General features: G+C 43.0%; 1 protein-coding gene across 1 annotated transcript in view; it reads left to right on the forward strand.

The window, feature by feature from the left end:
• The window catches only part of myo10l1 (myosin X, like 1), a gene marked incomplete at both ends in the record, with an annotated part of 55,602 nt that overhangs the window by 22,204 nt on the left and 9,592 nt on the right, over nucleotides 1–23,806 (forward strand). The window contains 31 exons of the mRNA XM_084044578.1: nucleotides 550–708; nucleotides 7,708–7,895; nucleotides 9,139–9,273; nucleotides 9,576–9,714; nucleotides 10,010–10,094; nucleotides 10,895–11,001; nucleotides 11,313–11,442; nucleotides 11,658–11,776; nucleotides 11,960–12,106; nucleotides 12,529–12,629; nucleotides 13,279–13,345; nucleotides 14,653–14,745; nucleotides 14,909–14,977; nucleotides 15,071–15,153; nucleotides 15,568–15,676; nucleotides 15,787–15,867; nucleotides 15,957–16,081; nucleotides 16,434–16,551; nucleotides 16,755–16,861; nucleotides 16,987–17,269; nucleotides 17,972–18,220; nucleotides 18,521–19,141; nucleotides 19,491–19,614; nucleotides 19,791–19,932; nucleotides 20,771–20,875; nucleotides 20,989–21,084; nucleotides 21,278–21,371; nucleotides 21,507–21,562; nucleotides 21,875–22,017; nucleotides 22,235–22,429; nucleotides 22,756–22,913. Of these exons, the coding sequence (XP_083900704.1) occupies nucleotides 550–708; nucleotides 7,708–7,895; nucleotides 9,139–9,273; nucleotides 9,576–9,714; nucleotides 10,010–10,094; nucleotides 10,895–11,001; nucleotides 11,313–11,442; nucleotides 11,658–11,776; nucleotides 11,960–12,106; nucleotides 12,529–12,629; nucleotides 13,279–13,345; nucleotides 14,653–14,745; nucleotides 14,909–14,977; nucleotides 15,071–15,153; nucleotides 15,568–15,676; nucleotides 15,787–15,867; nucleotides 15,957–16,081; nucleotides 16,434–16,551; nucleotides 16,755–16,861; nucleotides 16,987–17,269; nucleotides 17,972–18,220; nucleotides 18,521–19,141; nucleotides 19,491–19,614; nucleotides 19,791–19,932; nucleotides 20,771–20,875; nucleotides 20,989–21,084; nucleotides 21,278–21,371; nucleotides 21,507–21,562; nucleotides 21,875–22,017; nucleotides 22,235–22,429; nucleotides 22,756–22,913 (4,428 nt within the window). The remainder of the gene's footprint in view (nucleotides 1–549; nucleotides 709–7,707; nucleotides 7,896–9,138; nucleotides 9,274–9,575; nucleotides 9,715–10,009; nucleotides 10,095–10,894; nucleotides 11,002–11,312; nucleotides 11,443–11,657; nucleotides 11,777–11,959; nucleotides 12,107–12,528; nucleotides 12,630–13,278; nucleotides 13,346–14,652; nucleotides 14,746–14,908; nucleotides 14,978–15,070; nucleotides 15,154–15,567; nucleotides 15,677–15,786; nucleotides 15,868–15,956; nucleotides 16,082–16,433; nucleotides 16,552–16,754; nucleotides 16,862–16,986; nucleotides 17,270–17,971; nucleotides 18,221–18,520; nucleotides 19,142–19,490; nucleotides 19,615–19,790; nucleotides 19,933–20,770; nucleotides 20,876–20,988; nucleotides 21,085–21,277; nucleotides 21,372–21,506; nucleotides 21,563–21,874; nucleotides 22,018–22,234; nucleotides 22,430–22,755; nucleotides 22,914–23,806) is intronic.

Raw genomic sequence — 23,806 nt, forward strand, 5'->3', positions numbered from 1 at the left:
ACTAGCCAATTACATTGTTCCTGTCCCTCCGGCTGCAGGCATGCAACATTATGCTGGCACAGTGGCACTCAAGCCAAGGCTCCAAAATGAAATGCCAACACTTAAAGCATGAATTGTAGTTGATACACATAAGGAATATAATTTGTCAGTGAATCCCTCAGTCACACCAGAACATTGTTCTTGTGAAGTACTGTTGGTCTTATTGGTGAAGTGCTATTTTTGAGCAATTGCAAGTTAGATGGACATAACAAGTCTAAAGGCAGAACATCTGACACAGCTTTTCAATGTAATAGTGCATGTGGTTGATGGGAAACATGTGCGGTTACAACAATTGAGCTTCATGCCGACATGCCAAATTTTGATGGAGCACATACATTATAATACAACAACAAAACAAAAAGCCAGTTACAGTATCATTCGATAACACCTCCAATGCAACTACAACACTCAACACCATTTCAGTGTATATCACCCATTGGTAATGCATCTACCGGTACTAATTCATCTACTGTATGTATGTCCTCACCTGTGAGTCTGAACTGTGTCCAGGTGTTGTACCTGCCACAAGCAGAGGTTACCAGGGAGATGGTATATGCCATGCACCAGACCAGCATCGATGGGGTGGAGGACATGTCGGCACTGGCTGAGCTACATGAAGCCGCCATTATGCACAACCTGTACCAGCGCTACCAGAAGGATAACATTTATGTAAGTATACTGGATGTGAATGCATGTGGGCATGTGGGAGCACATTTTACAGAGAGTGACAGAGAGACAGAGACAGAGTGCACGGCGCAGTATGCAAGGCTTCTTTTTGGCCAATTAGACAACGTGTTATCTGATATCTGACGTGTGGTCAGAATCACTGCGGTCTAGGGTTAGGGTTAGCCTAATATCTCCTCATGACCAAGAGACATCTGTGATATCTTGACATTTCAGTTTCGCACGCACGCACGCACGCACGCACGCACGCACGCACGCACGCACGCACGCACGCACGCACGCACGCACGCACACACGCACACACACAGTAACAGTCATCTCAAACCTCTGTTCTCATCATGTGGGACATTGATGACATCATCAGTATGCACCAATGCAGTGTATCTGTTACATGTGATTACTGTCTGAGAGAATGACTCTTGTCAGCTCATAGCATTGGATATCTAATACCATAATATCTTATTGTATGTGTGTGTGTGTGTGTGTGTGTGTGTGTGTGTGTGTGTGTGTGTGTGTGTGTGTGTGTGTGTGTGTGTGTGTGTGTGTGTGTGTGTGTGTGTGTGTGTGTGTGTGTGTGTGTGTGTGTGTGTGCGCGCGCGTGTGCGTGCGTGCGTGCTTGCTTGTGTGTTGTGCGTTTGTGTGTGAGTGCGTTTGAGTGCGATGTGACGCACACTGACACACATACATGTGTGTATGTACATTTACTGATGTCTTCCCCCACACTAGGATGGTGCCCTCTCCTCTTCCAGTAATCTCTGCTTCAGGCTTTTAGTGGGAAACACAAATCATCTTATCAGATCCATCTACTATAAGTGGCCCTATAGGTACTGTACGATATGGACTTACTGAAAGGGAAACAGAGAGAGGGAGATGGCAGATGATCAATTGATCTACACAGTAAAATCCTAGTGTTAATTTACGGGTCCATTTGGTCCCGTTTCTACACTGTTCAGAGTGTTTTTAAAAAAAAAGAATGTGTGAAGCCAAGCACTAGAGCCCCACCGCTAGAACTAAGAATCAGTCGTGTCGTAGTCCGAGTCATAGCTTACGTACATAGTAACATCATGAGTTCAAATCTGGCTCATGGCCTGTGTTAAAGTCCAGGGTAAATTGTTCTTTGTCCTTCGTTCAGGGGTGACTGCAGGTGCGGTGGTCTCAAAAACATAGGAAAACTGGTAGAAATGTTAAGGAAGACTCCTTTGACTGTGTGCTCAAAGTGCTCAAAGTGAAACAGCAAACGTTTTGGTCTTAGGACCTTCGTCAGTGCTATATCTGATATAGATATAGCATTGACGAAGGTCCTAGGACTAGCACTTTGAGCACTTTATGAGCATGACATTTTTTTATAAAAATATATGTTCTGGGTCTCTGTCTAAGGAGTCTGTAGAGTTTGTAGAGTGCGAGTCGGCCGCTCCTGTCATTTTCTACCAGTTTTCTACCTGTGATTGCATGTCATCTCCTCTCTACTCCCTCTCTAGTGTCTCTCTCTCTCCTGTACTGTCTAATAATAAACACATTAGAAATGCCTTTTGAAAACATTAATAAAAACAACAACTGATGAAAATCCTAGCTTACCAGAGAACAGCCTCTGGCTGTGACCTAATCTAGATGATGAAATATTGTAGATGCAGGGATTGCATTTAAGCTGATGATAAGAATTTACCGTAATGGGTCATTTTTCTATGTCACTGTGTGTGTGTGTGTGTGTGTGTGTGTGTGTGTGTGTGTGTGTGTGTGTGCGTGTGCGTGTGCGTGTGCGCGTGTGCGTGTGTGCGTGTGCGTGTGTGTGTGTCGAGTAAAATCAAATCAATGTTTATTTATATAGCACCATATCGCAACAAAAGTTGTCTTACAGTTTTTCACAATTGTTAACACACAAAAAGTGAAAATTCGGCACAATTTTCACAACCTTAACTTCATGTATTAATCGCTCCACCCAATTTGGCACTACTTCACACTCCCTTATCTGCATTAGACTCTGAGTTACCTTCTTTACACTCTGATGTCAATTACATTATCACCTTGTTGTCCAAACACTACACACAATGTTCAGTTGTTGCACACACTTCTCACATAAAATCTCAAAGCATCAATCTACAACACACCTTGTTGTCCAAACACTACACAATGTTCAGTTGTTGCACACACTTCTCACATAAAATCTCAAAGCATCAATCTGCAACACACAAATAGTCAAATCTCTAAACATTCAGGTCTGGTGAGCAATTTGCACCACCGGGCTGCTCCGGTGCGTGAGTGGTTCCAGGACCACCCATATGTTTCCGTTCTGTACCTTTGACCTTATTCTCCTTTCCTGAATCCCATTGAGGAGTTCTTTTGAGCTTGGAGGTGGAAGGTATATGAACGGAACCCACAGAGCCGGGTCCCACTGCTCCAGGCCATGGAGGAGGCTTGTGGCGACATCACTGTTACTGTAGGGTGTGAATCTTCTGCTATCTCACGATTCGATTCCGATTCTTGGGGTCACGATTCCGATTATTTTCCGTTTTTTTCAAAACAAACGATTCTCGATTAGTAAAATATGTTTTTTTCCAATTCAAAATCAAAGAATGTCATTATACAAAAATCGGGAAAATCGATTGCAGCCCTAGTCACTGTTGAGGTCTGTCAAGGCTTCATGTGCCACTCGAGGCGTTTCGTCCAACACTGCTTGGACAGGGAGAACAGCCTATGATGTGGATGAGGCCCTCTGGCCAGACATGAACCAGAGGCATGATGCCTAAATCATGTAGAGAAATAAAACATTTTTGGCTGCATATTTGTGTTTTGTTTTATGTTTGACTATGAAAAAAGTAGGCCTACACTGAATCATTTTACAAAAGGAGAAATGGCTCATTCTCCAGTCATTGTCATGGTGTGTTCCATTTCTATGATTGTGTTTTCAATTTTGCCCTGCAGTGTGCTGTAAATGTTTGGTAGTGTGCAGCACATGCTTAGTTGTGTGTACTCAATGAATGGTATGTGTGTGTCATTTGAAAATATGGCTGTGTGTACCAAATGAAAACACGAGTTCCATTTTGTGAACAGTTAAAAGATTTGATGGCAAAGTGTCATTTTGCAAAGGGAGAGTAGGGTTTAGCATGTTGTGTGTGTCATTTGAAAATATGGCTGTGTGTACCAAATGAAAACACGAGTTCCATTTTGTGAACAGTTAAAAGATTTGATGGCAAAGTGTCATTTTGCAAAGGGAGAGTAGGGTTTAGCATGTTGTGTGTGTCATTTGAAAATATGGCTGTGTGTACCAAATGAAAACACGAGTTCCATTTTGTGAACAGTTAAAAGATTTGATGGCAAAGTGTCATTTTGCAAAGGGAGAGTAGGGTTTAGCATGTTGTGTGTGAGATTTGCAGTTTTGGTGAGCAGTTTTGAGAAAGCCGTTATTGTTTTGAGAAACGTGTGTTAACAATTGTGAAAAACTGTAAGACACTTTACATATAGCAGGTTAGAATCAGAATCAGAATCAGAATCAGCTTTATTGTCACATCACAGGTTTACAGAAGTAAAAAGTGGGTTAAATTCCTTTTTGGTGCATAGTTCCCATCGTATAGTTATTTCCTTAGAAAAAAAGAAGGGGAAGAAGATGGGGGGGGGGGGGGGGGGGGGTTGTGGGAAAGGAGATCAAACAAGAGAAAAAAAAAAGTTATCTACATATTTATTTACACACAAGTACCTGAGATAGGATATAAAGGTGCGTGAGCATAGCAGCAGATGTATACTGTGCATGATATACTTATGGACGTTAGTTAAGGTGCTAGAAAAAAAACACAATAAAAAGACAAAAGTCAGTGCGTTGTACATGGTGTCAAGACCATACCCTTTAATTTAGACCTCACAATCCCCCCATGAGTAAAACATAAAAACCCAAAACACTCCTTTCAGGGGAAGAAACCTTACAGTACACAGAAACTGGCTTTAGGTGGGCGGACATCTGCCTTGACTAATTGGGTTGCGAGAGAGAGAGAGAAAGTGAGGATAGAGAGGGAGAGGAAGAGACACAAAATACAATAATAACTATAATAATGGACCACAGCCAGATATAGTAGTTGAAGGCTCTGCATCCCATTCCACTTTTGGATATTCTAGGAACCACAAGTAGGCCTTTATTCTGTCAGTGCTGTATTCTAGTGGGTAATAGGGTACAATGACCTCTTTATTAAGATTAAGATGATGGTACCAGACCACTAAGGGCTTTTTAAGTGATCAGAAGGATTTTGTATTATATACAGAGAAGCGAATATGTGAGAAATATGATCTCTTTTCCTAGTTTTTTGTTGTTGCTGCCTGACATTAATGAATTTCAGTAATCCAGCCTGGAGGTAACACATGTGTGGACTAGTTTTTCTGCATCTTTGTGACACAGGATGTGCCTGATTTTGCAATGTTACGTACAGTAGGTGAAAGAAACTGTCCTTGAAATTTGTTTTGTGTGAGTTAAAGGACATATCCTCATCCAACTTGGAGTTAATACACTGGAGTATCATATGGCACTGGTGCAGAAAAAGGACAGTTATTTTACATTTTAAAGCAAAATGCCAGAAGCCAGAGGGTTTTAAAGACGTGTCCTCAAACACAAGCACAATACTTCAGTTTTGTCTGACTTAAGTAGCAGAATATTGCAGGTCATTCAGGTCTTTATATCCTTAAGATATGCTTGAAGTTTAGCTAACTGATTGGTTTTATCTGGCTTCAATAGTAAATATAATTGGAAATAATCTGCATAACAATTAACATTTATGGAGTGTTTTCTTATTATATGACCTAAAGGAAGCATAAGCATAACATGGTGAATAGTATTGGTCCAAGCACAGAACCTTATGGAACTCAGAGTAAAACCTTTGTGCACATGGAAGATTCATCATCAAGGTGTACAAACTGAAATCAATCTGATAAGTAGGACTTAATCCACCCTAATGCAATTCCTTTAATGACAATTAAATGTTCTAATCTCTGTAGTAGGATGTGATGATCAGTGGTGTCAAATGCAGTACTAGTGTCTAACAAAACAAATATAGAGAGAAGTCCTTTGTCTGATGCAATTAAGAAGGCATTTGTAACTTTCACCAGTGCTGTCTCTGTGCTATGAGAGACACTCGTACTCGACAAGCTCTATCTTGGGCCGAAGTGGCTAAACCCACTATTTGGGGATTTAGCATGGCGTAAGGGGCGTTCCCGTGCAAAAGTTGCTAACTTCCGACACCAGCCTTATCCCTATCCACATTATGCATAGGTGTGGTTTGGGCGTTACATTAATAAAACCAATCACCGTGCCAGATGCCATTGCATTTAAGAGAAGACTGCGCAAGCCATTATCCCCAGTGCAATCGTACGCTCTCTCCCTCTCTGCCCATCGAAGAGAGAAGTTGCCTTAGAATGAAATTATTTTTGTTACACAAAATTATCCCTCACACATTGCTGGTTATAGAGAACTTTAAATTACAGCAATCTGCTTGTGTTCTGGATTAATTAAACGAAATGGTCTGTTGTGGTTATAGCAAACGCAGATCAAATGATATTGTATTTGTCTTTGATAAGCTTAACTGGCAACTGCTGATAAATTCACAATGTATTGACACAAGGAATGCCTCATTAATCCATTGCACAGGAAATAAAGAACGTATTACAATAATATAACATTCTCGATAATCAGTAACGTGGGTAATAATTATGCCGATCAAATATGGTTTAATTCAAAGACAATCAAAGGCTAGAGTGTATGAAGTGTATATCAAACGTCGGGTATATAGTGTCATAAGAGTTGTCTGTTGTATTGAGACATACACATAGCATTGAATTAAATGCTGATAGAATCACTTCCGTAAATGTAGCTTCACACTATAAGACATGTGTGTCTATTAATAGTAATTAAAAATGTATTAAAAAATGGTCCAATAAAAGACGATTCTGTGGGAAGAGTTTTAAATGTTCAATTCTGATGCCTTATGCCAGAAGGAGAGTGAACTTAAAACAGTTAGTGTGTTTGAGAAAAGCCAATTAATAAGATAAATGCAGTGCATAATAATACTATCTACTATTATCAACATCCATGTGAATATAAAAATTGCCTATAACTTGAGTGTCTGTGTGTGTGTGTGTGTGTGTGTGTGTGTGTGTGTGTGTGTGTGTGTGTGTGTGTGTGTGTGTGTGTGTGTGTGTGTGTGTGTGTGTGTGTGTGTGTGTGTGTGTGTGTGTGTGTGTGTGTGTGTGTGTGTGTGTGTCCTTTCAAGTGTGCATTAGAGGTAATATGCACAGAGGGCAGAATATGATACAATAGGATAGCATGCTGACCTGATGTGTTTTTCATCTCTAGAGGGAGAGGCCAGAAAGCAAGGTCACCATTACTGTTAACATTTCACAACAGAACTCTAGCCTCCTTCCATCTCCTTCAGCTGACCTTATATCAGCTTTTCTAATCCAAAATCTCTGCCCCATTGTCATATTGGAATATGTCCCTCCCGCTCCATCAGTCCCTAATTCTAAAATCCAGATTAAATAACTACACTGAGCTCAGCTATCTTAATGTCAAACATGGACTTTTGTGTGCTTTCTTTCATGTCTTTCTTTAACCCATTCAATCCTGGAAAGCATCTTTGTCATTTTAGATTAGCTATGTACATGAAATATGAGTGTGTGTCACAATTTTTCTAAAATAGCAGATATATAAGCTCATAGCTTGACCTATATATAGATCTGCTATTTTTTTAAAGTCCTGTATACATTTTTTAAAGCAAACACCTTTCACTCAACAATCTTTGCTTCTGGGGGTCCCTGGCACAAAATATTTTGAGATGAGGGTAGGTGGCCAAATACATAACATTTTGGGGGTCCTTGACATGAAAAGTTTTTCAGAAAACTGTTAGTATTTAGAAGACATTTTTAGAATCGGCCTCAGCTTATTATGGTATAATGGTTTTCTTTAATGTTCACAGTTCTAATATATCTGTGGTCTTTACCTGTTGTTTTCAGACCAACATCGGCAGTATCCTGGCGGCTGTAAACCCCTATAAGCAAATCCCAGGTCTGTATGACCCTGAGAGGGTGGACCTGTACTCCAAGCACCACTTGGGGGAACTTCCCCCTCACATCTTCGCAATTGCCAATGAGTGCTACCGATGCATCTGGAAACGCCATGACAGTCAGTGTGTCCTCATTAGGTGAGTTCTTCCTCTAGTCTAGATATGGCTTGATTGCACTCATGTTTGGACTCACACCATCAATCAAGATGCAATTATCATATTTATTATGAGAAACTAATTGAATGAAACTAAACAAATTAATGTGAGTTTGAAACTTGATCGTTCTTCCATTTGTTGAATGTGCTGTGAGGAAGCTTCGTAGGGAGTCCGCCGTAGAACCAGCGGGCATAACGAACCCCCTCAGGGGCCTATGGAGAGAAGAGTAGAAACAGGAAGAGAAGCAGGGTGGGAGGGAGGCGAGCTGCCTTTCTACCCCCAGTCTCAGTAGCGGGGGGCGGGTGCGGGGAGAGCCTGGCGAGTTGAGGCAAACGAGTTGGGGCAAGAGCAGTCCCCACAACCTGATTTAAAATTCTGTGCCTATCGGTACATAACTCGGACAGGGCTGAGTACGCACAAGCGAACTTTGCAACGTTCGGCACGGCAACTCGCGCTTTAGCGCGCTCGGTGGTGCCTTACGTGGCTCAAGTTCGCTTGAGACTGCGCCCCTCCGCCGCGGTCCAAAACTATACTTTATTGGCGAAAAAGAAATAGTCGGCGGTTGTTGGAAAAGGTTGTGTCTCCAACGGGAGTCGAACGCTGGAGGTATGGATTGAGAGTCTAGTGATTAACGAGGGACGCCACTGAGGCTGGTGCTGAGATTGGGTATTCGGGCTGGATTAGAATGTGACAACCCCCACCGTTCCCAACTCTTCTAATGTAGAGCGAAGGCCCCGTAGGGGCCTACAGGGCGGAGCCACTGAGATCCGGGGTAGAAACACTGCTCGCGGGATGGAGGGGAGCAGCATGCAAGAGTGAAAGGGAAAGGAGAGGGTTAGGTGTGTATTTATAGGAAAGCGGAAGTAGCGTGATTGAGGTGTGGTCCTGCTCCTGAAATTCTGCTAACTGCTACGAATAAAATATGCACTGTTTTACTCCTTGACTGTGTAAGTCCATTTGAGGTACGTGCAGTCAAGTATCTCATTATGCTTCCAATTAAGGGCTCAATTTGTATCCAGAGAAAGACTAAAGGCTAATCTGTGAACCAATCAGACTTCTGTATCTATTAAACAACCACATTAATCCAAGTTGAGTAAATGTCAGAGAATGTCATACAGTGTAGTGTGTGATTAAATTTGTGTGTGTGTGTGTGTGTGTGTGTGTGTGTGTGTGTGTGTGTGTGTGTGTGTGTGTGTGTGTGTGTGTGTGTGTGTGTGTGTTCCAGTGGTGAGTCGGGGGCAGGGAAGACAGAGAGCACTAAGCTGTTGCTTCAGTTCCTGTCTGTGATGAGTCAGAATTCAGCAGGGACGCCTCCATCAGAGAGGAGCACACGAGTGGAGCAGGCCATCGTACAGAGCAGGTATGGTCACCTGCACGCACACACAAGCAAAAACACGACGTCAGAATGTAGGGATTACAGATTGTATTTTATTTTATTTTTATTTGTTTATTATTAATATTATTATGTTTTTTACAGACCTGTACAGTGTGTTACAGCACCTTTAGGGGCTCTACATTTCTGTATGAAAAGCAAACCTTATGTATGGATGGTATGGCCCCTGCACTGGACCTTAGAACCCATGTACTCCCGTCCACAGGCAGTCAATCAAGAAAAAACATAAATGCACTAACTAGAGTTAATCTCTCTCTGTGTGTGTGCAGTCCTATCATGGAGGCATTTGGGAACGCTAAAACTGTGTACAACAACAACTCCAGCCGCTTTGGGAAGTTCATCCACCTGCACTTCTCTGAGAGCGGAAACATCCAGGGAGGCTGCATCATCGACTGTATCCTTGTGGTTGTTGTTTTTAACAGATATGTTTTTGAAAAAAAAAAATTAGACTTTATTTTACCAAATTGAATTTAAATGATTTGCTTTATTCCTCCACTTGCCATTCCAGTCCACTGTGTTCATTCAAGTACATTTCCCTTGACTCTGTCCCTTTCAGATTTACTGGAAAAGGTAAGGAGTGGCAGCGTGCTCAGATCAAATTTAAACTAATTAGTAGTGATATATCGTTCAGACATTATGGAAACTAGAATTTGGTGATCACTGAGATGTTAATTGTGACGGTGCGGTCATTATCTCTCTGTAGAACCGTGTGGTGAGACAGAACCCTGGAGAGCGGAACTACCACATCTTTTACGCTCTGCTGGCAGGAGCAACAAAGGAACATAAAGGTGAGCACCTTTGATGGATAAGTAATGCTTGGATTGATAAAAATCCCATATTTTATTATAGGTAAAAAAATATATATACATTTTCGCATTTACTCACTTTTCATATTTTGGCATTTAAAAATGCATTCTGATTTGAGTTGGCCCTTAAACATTTACTACTAGTATATCCACTTTCAATTTTGGTAAAGAAAAAAACACAAAGGTGGCCCTTTTCCCCCCTGTTTATTATTATTCATTTTGCAATAGGGGGGCTGTAGGCAGAGGTTGTGGACACTTGGGGATCATTGGCATAGAGATGTATGGGAAACACTGACTGTCACTGCCTTTGGTCCCAAAAACGACACAGCTTGTTCTTCATACTGGTGGCTTTATTAACGCACTCTTACGGTATTAACAGGCCAATATAAAACTTGCTGGCTGCACATAAACCAAAGGGAATGAGAAAGAATCCATGGCCGACAAACAGCAACGCACAACTTGTTCCGTCCTGCGACACGCTCAAACAAACGCTCCGTCAGTGAGCATGAGTGAAACACACTTGTGGGTCTCCATGAAACCGTATAAAGCATTCCGGCTTGAATGACCAAATTGGCACTTGCGGTACCTCAAGTACATGGGCAACCCAAGTTTAGGGCAGATAAATTATAGAACAATAAAGAACCAAAATATAACCAAAATTAAAATATACTGTGGCAGCCACACTGACTTTTGATACTAAATTACAAATGTAGTTGATGTTGTGTTGCTATCCATTAAATTATTCTATTATAACATGAACTATTACGTATTTCCTTTACCAGAAACATACTTCCTGGATGACCCTCCTGAGTCTTTCCACTACCTCAGCCAATCTGGATGCCTGAAGGACAAAAGCCTTAACGACAAAGAACTCTACAACAGTGTCATGGTGGGCTCCAGATTCCCCACTGGCTGCAATATCAGTCATTGCTCATATTCCAAATAAATACAATGTGTAGAGTACATACTGGCATGGGGGGGGGCTACACAACCTCAGAATACTGTGGATGCATGCATTTTCTGGGCATTTTCTGGTACTGTAAAAAATGTTTTGTCTCATCATCTCTGCACTTAACTGTGAACAATTCTTTACACTCTAAAATTAAGATAATGACACATTTCCCTTAATTTGGCTGATTTTGTTTTAGGAAATGGAAAGGATAATTGTGTTGTCTAATCTCGTTCTTCTGTCCCATGCAGGAAGCACTAAAGGTGTTGGAATTCTCAGAGGAGGAGAGTAGAGACATGTTCAAGTTGCTTTCAGGAGTCTTACAGTTGGGGAACGTCGAGTTCATGACTGCAGGAGGAGCACAGATCACCACCAAGCAAGGTCAGTGGAGAGGAGAGAGAGAGAGAGAGAGAGAGAGAGAGAGAGAGAGAGAGAGAGAGAGAGAGAGAGAGAGAGAGAGAGCATCTGAGCATCCATGCAAGGGAGATGGTGAGTTAGAGAAATAGGCAAAGCAGATAGGTGACAGTGAAAATGGGAACGTTAGAGATAGAGAATAACCCATTCCTCTCTTTCTTTCTCCATCTCTCTCTCTCCAGTGGTCAGTAATGCCAGTGAGCTGCTGGGTCTGGACTCCTTCCAGCTGTCTGAAGTCCTGACTCAGCGCTCCATCATCCTCAGAGGAGAGATGATCTGCTCGCCACTCACTATAGAACAGGTACAGTACACACATATTCATAAAGTACATACATTCATACGCATGCACTTCCTCTCCAAGCTCTCTCAGGATTGATGTATGGCCGCACACATACAGTACACGCACGCACGCACGCACGCACGCACGCACGCACGCACGCACGCACGCACACACCATAATTTCTTGTTTCCTTTTCCTTATCAGGCTGTGGATTCAAGAGATTCTGTTGCCATGGCACTGTATTCCCAGTGTTTCTCCTGGATCATACTTAAGATCAATCAGAAGATCAAAGGGAAGGAAAACTTCAAATCCATCGGCATCCTCGACATCTTCGGCTTTGAGAACTTTGAGGTCAGAACCCTTTTATATTTGAGCAGAACTGTGCACTCTTTGCTTGTGCACATTTATTTATAAACTAGTGGTGGGTCTCTGCCTCCCAACCAAACCCACCCTCCAGCCTATATGTATGGTAATTATTTCAAAAGATTAAAAAAAGTTTCAACAAAAAAATCACAACTTTTCATCAATTAAAAACAATTCCAACAAAAGTATTTCATAAATAAAACATTTAAAATCTAATAATTTCCATAAATACATTTAAAAAATCGCTTAAGAAGTAGTGAAAATAGCAGATCCACAAGCTCGCAACGCGGCGGGAAGCGACACGTTGTGAGCTTGTAGATCTGCTAGGTTTGGGAACCACTGCTGTACAGTACAAGTTGAGCATCCTACTGTACTGTACTGTATACGATGTGTATCTCTTTTCCCTCCAGGTGAATCGGTTTGAGCAATTTAACATCAACTATGCCAACGAGAAGCTCCAGGAGTATTTCAACAAGCATATCTTCTCACTGGAGCAGCTGGAGTACAACAGGTATACTGTATATCATCTACATAACACTGTTGTCAGGATTTTGAAGTAGAACGCAGGAGAACATAGGCAGTACTCAGGGGGAAAAACAAGTTTTATACCTCCAGCCAGACGGAATACATGATAAACAGGCAGGTGCTGTACAGTAACAGGAATGCAGGCAGGATACAACCGATCAGGCTTACAGAAACAGTAAGCCTGATCACTCCCTCAGGTTCTCTGTGACGCGTTCGCCTACTTTGAAGTCGATCGGTTGGACGGTTCTCGGGAAACGCAAACTACAGACACGCATGCACACACAGAGATTTCAAGCATTTATTGTAGGATTCAGAACGTTTTGTATAGTTATATTGCAGTAATAATGTGGGGTTGTCACAAAATCACAAGGCACTTGTCTCATGGCACACCAGTGTGCCTCGGCACAACGTTTGGGAAACATTGACCTAGAGTACTACAAATTCAATTTACAGTTAAGTAGCAAGCAACAGTCTGGCAGTAAGAAATACAGGCATGGTAAAGTAATAATAAAATGCCATAATATAAGTGTACATAAATACGCAGCAGTAGTGCATAATATGTTGCAGGTTGTTGTATGTACTGTATATGTTGTAGCAATTTGTTTGTTGACATATAATACTTTGTGTCTCCACAGGGAGGGGGTGCAGTGGGATGCCATAGACTGGATGGACAATGCAGAGTGTCTGGACCTCATAGAGAAGGTACGATATTCCCAGACATCTCAAGTCTCCCGGTTAGGGTTAGGGTAGGGTTAGCATAAGTCTCTTGCAAATGAACACTAAAGCCTGAGTTATTCAATAGTTCTTCTGAATCCCTTTTATTGTCATTGTATGCAAGCCTTCAAAATGATATAGGCCAACGTGTAAAGCAGCCCAGCAGCTCCAATGTACACAACAGGGTCATGAAATTCCTGGAAATATTTTTGAATTTCAAAAAACTGTTTTCCAGGCCTGGAAAAGGAATTAATCAAACGTTTTGAAAAATGTTTGGATATAATTTGGTGTGGTGGCAGCCAAACACTATAAATTATATCCAAACATTTTCCAAAACATTTGGCTATTGATTTTGTTCATAAAAAAACATGTCTCAAAACATGTCTAGCAAAGCGTGAAATACGTGCGGCCTAATATATACAGGACGTCACGTGCCAAAAAGAATAGATCTACAAGCTAACAACACATTTCACTGTGATACGTTGTTAGCTTGTAGATCTGTTCTTTGCTCGAGTTTGTCTTGGTGCATTGATAGCACACTGGTTTAAGAGCCTCATTATTGCACCATATGATTGCTTTAGGCCTGGAAATGGGGAGAAATACTTTGGAAAAGTTTTGGAAAAGTTTAGAAAATTCATTGTAAAAAATGTGTGGGAAGTGGAACCCTGATACAGTGTTCATGGGGGAAGTTGGCAAGGGATCATGTCCTTTACTGTCCATTACTGACCCCTGCTGGTTGGTTGGAGTGCCTGTTCAGCTGTTCAGTGGGGAGGAGATAGCGTGACGTTAAGCTCTCCCTTTGAAAGTCCTGGCTTTCTTGTGAAAAGAAGTGGCTGACTCCATGTGTATTGGAGGGGGCACATAACTGTGGCAGGGGTAGTAGTGACAGGGAAAACACAATGGGAAAAACACAAAAGAATAAAAAACAACTATATAAATTATATAAATTCCTCCAAGGATATAAGTGCATTAGTGTTAATGGTGAGGATTTTGTAGCTGCACCAACGCTCCTGATTTCGTGTATAGAGGGGCGGGTGTATAGAGGCGCAGAGAGACTGCGCCTGATCCCATTGGTTCACCGATCTGTCCGTCAACCCCCGCCCCGTTAACACAACATTACGAGCGACGCCCACTGCACTCTGGTTGGTTGGGGAAATGAACACTTCCTCATACCCGGTACACCAACGCGTTCCTCCAGGCTTTTATTTTTTAGCAAAATTAAACAATAAAAGTCTGGAGATCGAGGCTACCTAGCATGTAATAAATGTCCTGTTTACGATATTTTCTTGCTTTAGAAACTAGGCATGTTGGCACTAATCAACGAAGAAAGCCGCTTTCCTAAAGGAACAGACTTCACTTTGTTGGAGAAGCTGCACAGCAGACACTCAGTGAGTCCTTTACACACACGCACGCACGCACGCACGCACGCACGCACGCACGCACACACACACACACACACACACACACACACACACACACACACACACACACACACACACACACACACACACACACACACACTTTTTGATCTATGCTATTCTTCTTTTTCAGACAAACCCTTACTATGTAAAGCCCAGAGTTGCAGACCATCAGTTTGGCATCAATCACTATGCTGGGGAGGTGGGTTATGCATATCTGACCACTGTTTACCTACATATTTTGTAGTATCAACAAGCGGTTGTGGAGATCTGACATGGATCTCATCTCTGTCAGGTTCTGTATGATGTCAGAGGGATCCTGGAGAAAAACAGAGATACATTCAGAGATGACATACTCAACATGCTTAAAGACAGCAGGTATAGCAGCTCTCATTTTCTTACTAAAGCCCTGTTCCGAATTTTGAGTGACTGAAATCTTTTTTATGCCCGCTTGGGACCTATAACATTGCAGGCAAAGTCTTTGCGGAAAGCAAATGTGAACACCGTGCCGGCAGCATCATGATATTGCTTGCATATTTTGAGTGCGACTTGTGTTCAATATAAGGCAGCAGGCCTTTGGTTCTCAATGTCTCACTTTGGTTAATTTCAGTGTTGTATTACTTATTTGAATGATTGATTTAAAGCATATGATCTTTTTATTTATTATTTACGTCGTTTACAGTGTAAATTCAATATGAGGTTGATGTATTCTCTTATACCCTATACATTACACACAATATTGTTTCGTTTCATTCCCTGTGTTCACCTGTGTTTCTCTGCATCTTCCCTCAGACTGGACTTCATCTATGACTTGTTTGAGAAGGTGGGTAGCAGGAATAATGAGGAGACATTGAAGATGGGCACAGCCAGACGTAAACCTACCGTCAGCTCCCAGTTCAGGGTAAGAGACATGTACTACTTTTTGAGTTTTTCTTTTTTAGGAAAAGCTGTTACTGTCATTTGAGAAGTAAATATGATTCAACGTTCCCTTTTTAATTCCTTTCTTCTCAGGATTCCCTCCACTCGCTCATGGCCACTCTGAGTGTCTCCAATCCTTTCTTCATTCGCTGTATCAAACCCAACATGGAGAAGGTTTGTCTCATCTCAAAGTCAAAAAATCCCATCGCTCTTGAAACCTGGTGGCATATTCTCAACTCACATGTCTTATTTTCTACCTCTAGAATCCAAGCGTTTTTGACCCGGAAGTAGTTCTGAACCAGCTGAGGTATTCTGGGATGTTAGAAACAGTCAAGATTCGCAGAGCTGGGTTCCCTGTCCGTAGAACTTTCAAAGACTTCTTCACTCGGTTTGTATCTCAACCCCTACATGTGTCTGTTTCCTTTTGATGTGCGCGCGTGCGTGCGTGCGTGCGTGTGATCTGTATAATGAATTCATTATGTTTGCTGCATACACTCACTCACAGACCAGCCTTTTCAGGTTGGTGAGGTTAACAACTGAACATTCTAATGTTGACTTCACAATGGCTACTGGCTAGTGAGTTTGCAAGAGATGCATGGGGGGGAAAGCATAATGAATGATTAATCAACTAACAAAGTCTAAGACCAAACAGATCAATTAAAGTGTTTTACTTAATAACATTATATTCAAGAATTCTTAAATCTCTTTATTTATGTAATTATTATATTTAATTCTCACAGATATAAAATCATTCTGAAAGACAAAGTTCCTACAGCAGGAGATGATAAAAAGAGAAGCACAGACCTGATGTTTAAATACGATAAGACGAAGAAAGATTGGCAGCTAGGCAAGACCAAGGTAAGCCATTGTTTGAACCAGACTGGTAATTGGGGACACCTTGTATGTTAGGCTACCAGGAGGTTAAGTATCCTTTTCATTGTAGCTGTCTAATCTGGATGTAAGACCATGGTCCCAGGTGAATGCATGCAACTTTATATAGCATTAGAGATTCTTACATACTAATGATAACATAATGATAGATTTTGATCTTTACCCTGTAGGTGTTCATGAAGGAGTCTCTGGAGCATCGTCTGGAGAAGGACAGAGACGAGATCCGCCGTCAGGCTGCCATGATAATCAGAGCCTACCTGCTCACATTCTCTGCCAAGTAAGACACACTCCAATTGAGTGTATCCTGGGTTGTGTGCCAGCTGAATCCTGTATCATGTAGCCCATGAATCCTAATCCTGCTTTCACTTAGGATGTGTATTCCTGTACAAATTCTGCACACAGGAAGCACTTCAAACGTGTTCGCCTCAGCGTCATCACCCTTCAGAAGCACTTCCGCAAACACATACTGCACAGGCAGTTCGTGAAGAAACGCAAGGCGACTCTGGTCCTGCAGAAACACAGACGAGGTCAGGTGGCGCGTGCCCGCGTTCGGAAACTCAAAGAGGAGAAGAGGAAGAGGGAGGAAGATGAGAAGAAGAAACAAGAAGAAAAGGAGAAAAAGCAGGGGAAGGGGGAGGAGGAAGGAGCGAAAGGAGGAGAAGCAGATACAGAGGTGACAACAGAGGTAAGTACTGTGGTTATAAAGATAGCGGATGAAGTCAATAAAACTACAAAGGGATGTACAAAGGGTTACTTTATAGCAGGGACATTTTAGTAGCATGTTTTTTGTCTTTGAAAGCCTTACTTACATTACGCCCAGCTGAATAATGAACGCACTGGAGCAGTGGAGCAACTCGGATGATTGGAGACTTTTTCTTTAATAGAACAGGGTGCAAGGCAAGTCTATAACATCTTTGTTATACTGTATGTGTCTGCTCCTGAGATGCGCCGGACCAGCCTGATTTAGGCTCGAGGCGCGTTGGAACCTCCCTTTATTACATTACACCCACTTGTATAAGAGGTATCTATACACTTCTAGTGTCCCATTCTACACTCTTAAGGCCTTTACACATCGGGATGTGATGAATAAACTTTACAAATATTTTAAATACTCGCCGGAGAATAAATCATATTGTTGATGCCTCATTCATATAGGTTGATTACTTTATTTGCGGCGCCACATAATATTCTGTGTCAATGTACTCAAGCACACACAACAGTTAAAAAATGATTGTTTTTAGGCAAATTAATGTACAAAACAAAACATGCCCCCCAGGCTGTAGGATATTAAAGTGTGAGCAGAAGCTTCAGTTTCAGCTATTGTATTCTATATTGTATTCTGTATTCAGTATTCATAGTGACTACTGACCCGTGTCTCCCATTCCAGGATGATGATGATACACATCAGATGGAGGAGATTCTGTTGCTTGAGCGGGAGATCGAGCGCTTGCAGAAGAAGAGAGAGGACGGAGTGTCCCAGCTCTGCGAGTCCACTAAGCAGGAGCTCCAGCTGCGCCGGGACGCAGAGCGCAAACGGATGAACAAGGAGGCCTCCCGGAAGGCCACGGTTGACCTGTTGAACTGTGGGGTCATGGATCCTGCGCTGGGAGCCCTGGAGGCCAAGCCTACTGCAGAGGTAATTTGAATTTTCTGTCAGGAAACAGACATATGAAACAAAAATACAACTTTGGTTACTGTCTTGTGGCTCCAGTTTTCCTCAACAGCCTGGGTTCTAACCCACAGAGTTCTCGAATCCTGGGTTCTTCTAACCCACGTGATGCCCTAGTTTAGAACCCATGTCCCACGGGTTCTGACACAGAATGTTTTCTAACCCATGAGCCCTGGGTTACATGCAGTCCCACCACTCAATTAAAACCAACAATGTCCATTAAATAATAATGTTTTGATTCAAACACCATCACCTTCCTTCTACCAGGTGAAACCCCAGGCTGGAGCAAGTGCAGCCAGAGCCGGATCCAAAGAAGAGGAGGTGGACGAGGGCTTCCACGCTGAGGAGGAGTGCATCCCCCTCCCAGACTTCCCGCCTCCGGCAGAGACAGACGCTCCTATTGACCAGGAGATATTTGCCCACCTTCCTCCTCCTCCGCCCGCCTTTGCAGAGGGAACGGTTCCCGCCATGCCACCTCCTCCACCTCCCCTGCCCGCGGACGGCTCTATTCCCGGCCTTCCTCCCCCTCCTCCTCCTCTCCCACCGCCGGGCGATGGCTCGGCTGCCCCTCCTCCGCCCCCACCACCACCTCCTCCACCTTCTCCAGGAGAAGGGACGGAGGTTGAGAAGAAAGACGAAGCCAAGGCAGAGAGGAAGGTGAGCATGGTGGAGAGCCTGGGGGACGGGGAGGAGCCTATCTACAGCATGCCCGCCGACACCGAATCGGATTACGACCAGGAGGACGAGGAGGGGTCAGTCACGGCTGGAGACGACAGTTCCGTGTCCGGGAGCAACCGCGGAAGTGCGGCTGTGGCGGATGATGAACACCCGAGGAAGTCGACCTGCACCAACGCCAGCATTGAGTCCTACAGAGGCAGCTCCGACTCAGTGAGGACACATACTCACACGCATCCTCACACGCGTGCACACAGATATGTATGGTCACAGACGGTGATGTAAAATCACTGTCGCATTATTTGAAAGTTACTGTTGAAAGTCAATTAGGACATAATGATTAAAGAGAATTAATTAATTGATCATTTGTATGATGAGACTGTGTCTAAATTTGTCGTGAGATATTATGAAGTGTTTTTACTTTTACTAATACTGTCTATTTTAGTACATGATTAAGTAGTACATAAAGTGACAGCGGGCTTTGTTGTGTGTGCGTGTGCGTGTGCGTGTGCGCGTGTGCGCGTGCATGTGCGTCTCCGTGTGTGTGTGTGTGTGTTCTTAGTATGCAGACAGTGATGATGAGCATGATGGCATGGGAGACACTGATGAAGAGATAACTAATTGCAGAGTGAGCATACTCAATGGAAACGGGCCGCCATACTTCCACAGCTACCTCTACATGAAGGGTGAGGGCACTCATTTTAATAGTTTTTGTGGTATTAATGTTGAAGACATTTCTTTTCCCATTGTGTTGCTCTTTTAAAATCAAATAGAGTCAAATTGGGATAGATTGAAAGTATAGGTTCTCCCATTCTCAACGTAGCTAAATGCTTAACTCCTCCTTCCCTATCCTGTTCTCCAGCTGGCCTGATGATCCCATGGCGACGGCGTTGGTGTGTGTTGAAGGACGAGACCTTCATGTGGTTCCGGTCCAAACAGGAGTCTCTCAAGTCAGGCTGGCTCTATAAAAAGGGATCAGGCCTGTCCACTCTTTCACGGAGGTTGTTGTTGCTGTTTCTGAATGTAGCCTGCATGTTGTAATAAAATACAGATGAACTAAAATACAAGTACTCTGTATCAAAAGGGATTACACCACAGGTATTGCCCCTCAGATAAATAAGGTTTATGAATTGAATTGAGAAGGTGACTCTAGCAGCCTACTGCTTGTGTGCCATTTTAAGGGCTGAAGAAAATCTCTATAATTTGATGCTACTGCTTAATTTAATTGCTCTGTATTTTTAAAGATATTTTTTGGCCTTTATTGATAGTGTACAGTATACAGACAGGAAATGGGGAGAGAGAGACTACGGGGAGTAACATGCAGCAAAAGTCACCGGGATCGGGACTCAAACCTGCGACACGCTGTCAGGCTGCAATGGAGCCTAGGTGCCCCAAAGTTTTGACGTTTACCCATGTTGAACATGTGGTGATTTATTATTTATCAATGTATGACCCCATTCATTCATTTCATACACGTTTTTGCATTAGACAATAAACACATATTAGTGGGTTATGAGTCCAGTGTGGCAAGAACCCAATAAATCAGACTGGTTAACAATTCTTCTGACAGAAAAACAAAACTAAAGAAAGTAACCTGGCATTAAAATGTTGGAAGCCACCCAATAGTAGAGGCAATCTCTGATAATGGCAAGACGTCAAAATTAGACTGGTATGGTCCTTTAAACCCTGTAATAGAGTATCTAACCCATTCCTCTCCAAAATCTTAAATTCATAAAGATGCTTGTACAGTAGGTTGCCCTTTATATTATAGGTTAATCTTTCAAATAGAAAAAAGCCTTTTAAGGTCTTTTACCCTTTTTCTTCTCTTCTCTCTTCTTCTAGAAACTGGAAGATGCGTTGGTTCGTACTGAGGGACAGCAAGCTGATGTACTTTGAGAACGACAGCGAGGAGAAGCTGAAGGGAACCATCGACATCCGTGCCGCCAAGTAACGTTGACAGCTCCTGTCCCACACCACACACAATCCCTCATACACTGTTTCTGATTGTTTTTGTCAATAGCTGCATTTGTCAGAATTGTTTACTGTTTGTATATCTACAGGGAGATTGTGGATAACCATGAAAAGGAGAATGCTCTGAACATAGTGACTGATGAAAGGACATACCAGGTGTTTGCTGAGTCACCAGAGGATGCCAGGTGTGGTGGAATTGCTCTCTGTCCTTTGCATAGAATGACAACTGACAATTTGAAACCTATTAAGATAATACTGTATGATCCTTTTGCTTTCTCTCTTAAATCATGCCATATCAATGCCTCTCTCTCTCTCTCTCTCTCTCTCTCTCTCTCTCTCTCTCTCTCTCTCTCTCTCTCTCTCTCTCTCTCTCTGTAGTGGATGGTTTAATGTGCTCAAAAAGGTGCGTGTGTGTACCCCTGAGCAGCTGCTGGAGATGTCCCATGAACAGGCCAACCCAAAGAATGCTGTGGTAAGTTGTGCAACATTTGTGTTAGAAACACTAAATAAATATAAAAATATCTAATTAAATGGATACTAACAAATTGCGTTTCCCTACTAAGAACAAATAAATATTGAATTATCATTGTCTCATTCATTCCCATAGGGCACTCTTGATGTGGGGCTGATTGACTCTGTGTGTGCATCTGATAACCCTGATCGGTAAGTTGTGTCCCAACTAAATGTTTGATATTTAGGAACCAAATGGACCATTACAGGTCTGTAGCTCAGAGAGTGTACACATGGAACCAAATGGACCCATTTGTACAGTACAATCTCTTAAATTAACACAGATTTTACCGTGTAGATTGGGGTCCCAGAGATAAAAGATCATATCAAATCCGGGTCCGTGGCCTAATTCATATGATATCAATTTCAAGGAGGGTCCTTGAAATTACAAAAAGGTAGATAATTACTATGTGTTACTATTGGAAACTTCATGATAATTAAATATTTGTCACTTGACCCCTGTAGGCCCAACTCTTTTGTGATCATCACGGCCAACCGCGTAATCCACTGTAACACTGACACCCCAGAAGAGATGCATCACTGGATCAGTCTGTTGCAGAAACCCAAAGGAGATGCCAAGATAGACGGACAGGAGTTCCTTGTCAGGGGTGAGACCTGCGACACAGAGTTTATTGAATTACAGAATTTACATCCACTCTTCTGTAGGTTTTGGAGATGATGTGGAAATGACAAGTTATGCTTTGAGCACTTTGAATGGTGAATTGTTGCAGAGAGCATTATAGAATTGGATAGTGTAAGGCATACAGTACATGTAATGTACTATATATGAAATGTCACTCAGAATGTTGTTCTATTTGGGTTTAGGTTGGCTGCAAAAGGAGATGAAGACGAATGCCAAAAGCACGTCTCTGAAGCTGAAGAAGCGCTGGTTTGTTCTGACCCACAACTCTCTGGATTACTACAAGAGCTCAGAGCGCAACTCCTCCAAGATGGGAACTCTGGTCCTCAACTCCCTCTGCTCCGTCATTCAGCCAGATGAACGTGTGCACCGAGAGACAGGTAAGAAAGAGAGAGAGAGAGAACGAAAAGACAGAGTGGAAGCTTAATCTGGGATTAGACGTAAGAGGATAGTACATAAAAAGAGGAGTCTAATTTTACAATTGTACATGACATGAACATGCACAAAGGTGTATTCAGCTGAGAGTAATCGAATTAAGTAAATTGAGTTCAGCTCAATACAGATCATTATTCTCCATAAATAAAGCAGAAGGGAAAGGATGAAGGGAAATACAATGTGCCTCAGTGGCAACTGTGGCATAAATTGTCTGAATTAAATATTCTCATGAATTATTTGATATATGTTGAGTGTACCCTTTTTGTTTCAGGTTACTGGAACATCATAGTGCATGGGAGGAAGCATTCCTACCGCCTCTATACCAAGATGCTGAATGAGGCCATGAGGTGGACAGCTGCTGTACAGGGAGTCATAGACAGCAAGCAGCCCATAGAGACCCCCACTCTGCAGCTTATCAGAGACATCAAGGTAAAACACACACGCGTGCACAATGCACACGCGCACACACACACACACACACACACGCACGCGCGCGCACGCACGCACGCACGCACGCACGCACGCACGCACGCACGCACGCACGCACGCACGCACACACACACACACACACACACACACACACACACACACACACACACACACACACACACACACACACACACACACACACACACACACACACACACGCGCGCGCGCACACGCACGCACGCACACACTTTTTAATTTCTAGACATAAAGCATGTAAAAATCCAAAGATCGATCACAATTGGCTGTACTAGAAGCTCGCCCCCGCTACGCAGGGGCTCGCGTCTAGCCCGCGGCCACGCCCACGTAGCGCCCGCGGCCACTTGGCAGCTCATGTAAGTGGCGTAGCGTCCTGAGGGCCAGTGGGGCCGTGGCTCGGTCAGTGAAGACCCTGTAGTGCGGATGATATGTGGCATAGAGGGGCAGATTGTAAATCCCCAGAGGAAACATCTGTGGGCTACCATTGGTTCAGCGATGTGTGCGGTCGCCCTGCGGCCCCTCCTCCTCCACCAATGTGCAGTATTGAGAGCCCTGACGTCACAACAATTGGAGCGATGGGCACTGCACTCTGGTTGGTTAGGGTACACCTAGGGCCCAGGTAGAACCCAGTTAAAGCCTGCATGGGCAAACCCAGTTAGGACCCGCCTTGGTCCCACATAAACATGGCTAGTTGGGGCCCAGCTAAGGGCCAGGTAGAAGCTACTTATAGCCTGCATGGGCATCGCAGTTGGGACTGAAGTGGATGCCGCTGACATTGCTGACATGGGGTCCATATGGTTTAGCCCACCTTGAAACCATATGGGAACTACGCTGGCATGCAGGCTGGAATGCAAACG

The sequence above is a fragment of the Gymnoscopelus microlampas genome (genome assembly GCF_963454915.1).
Source record: "Gymnoscopelus microlampas genome assembly, chromosome: 20".
Lineage (NCBI taxonomy): Eukaryota > Metazoa > Chordata > Actinopteri > Myctophiformes > Myctophidae > Gymnoscopelus > Gymnoscopelus microlampas.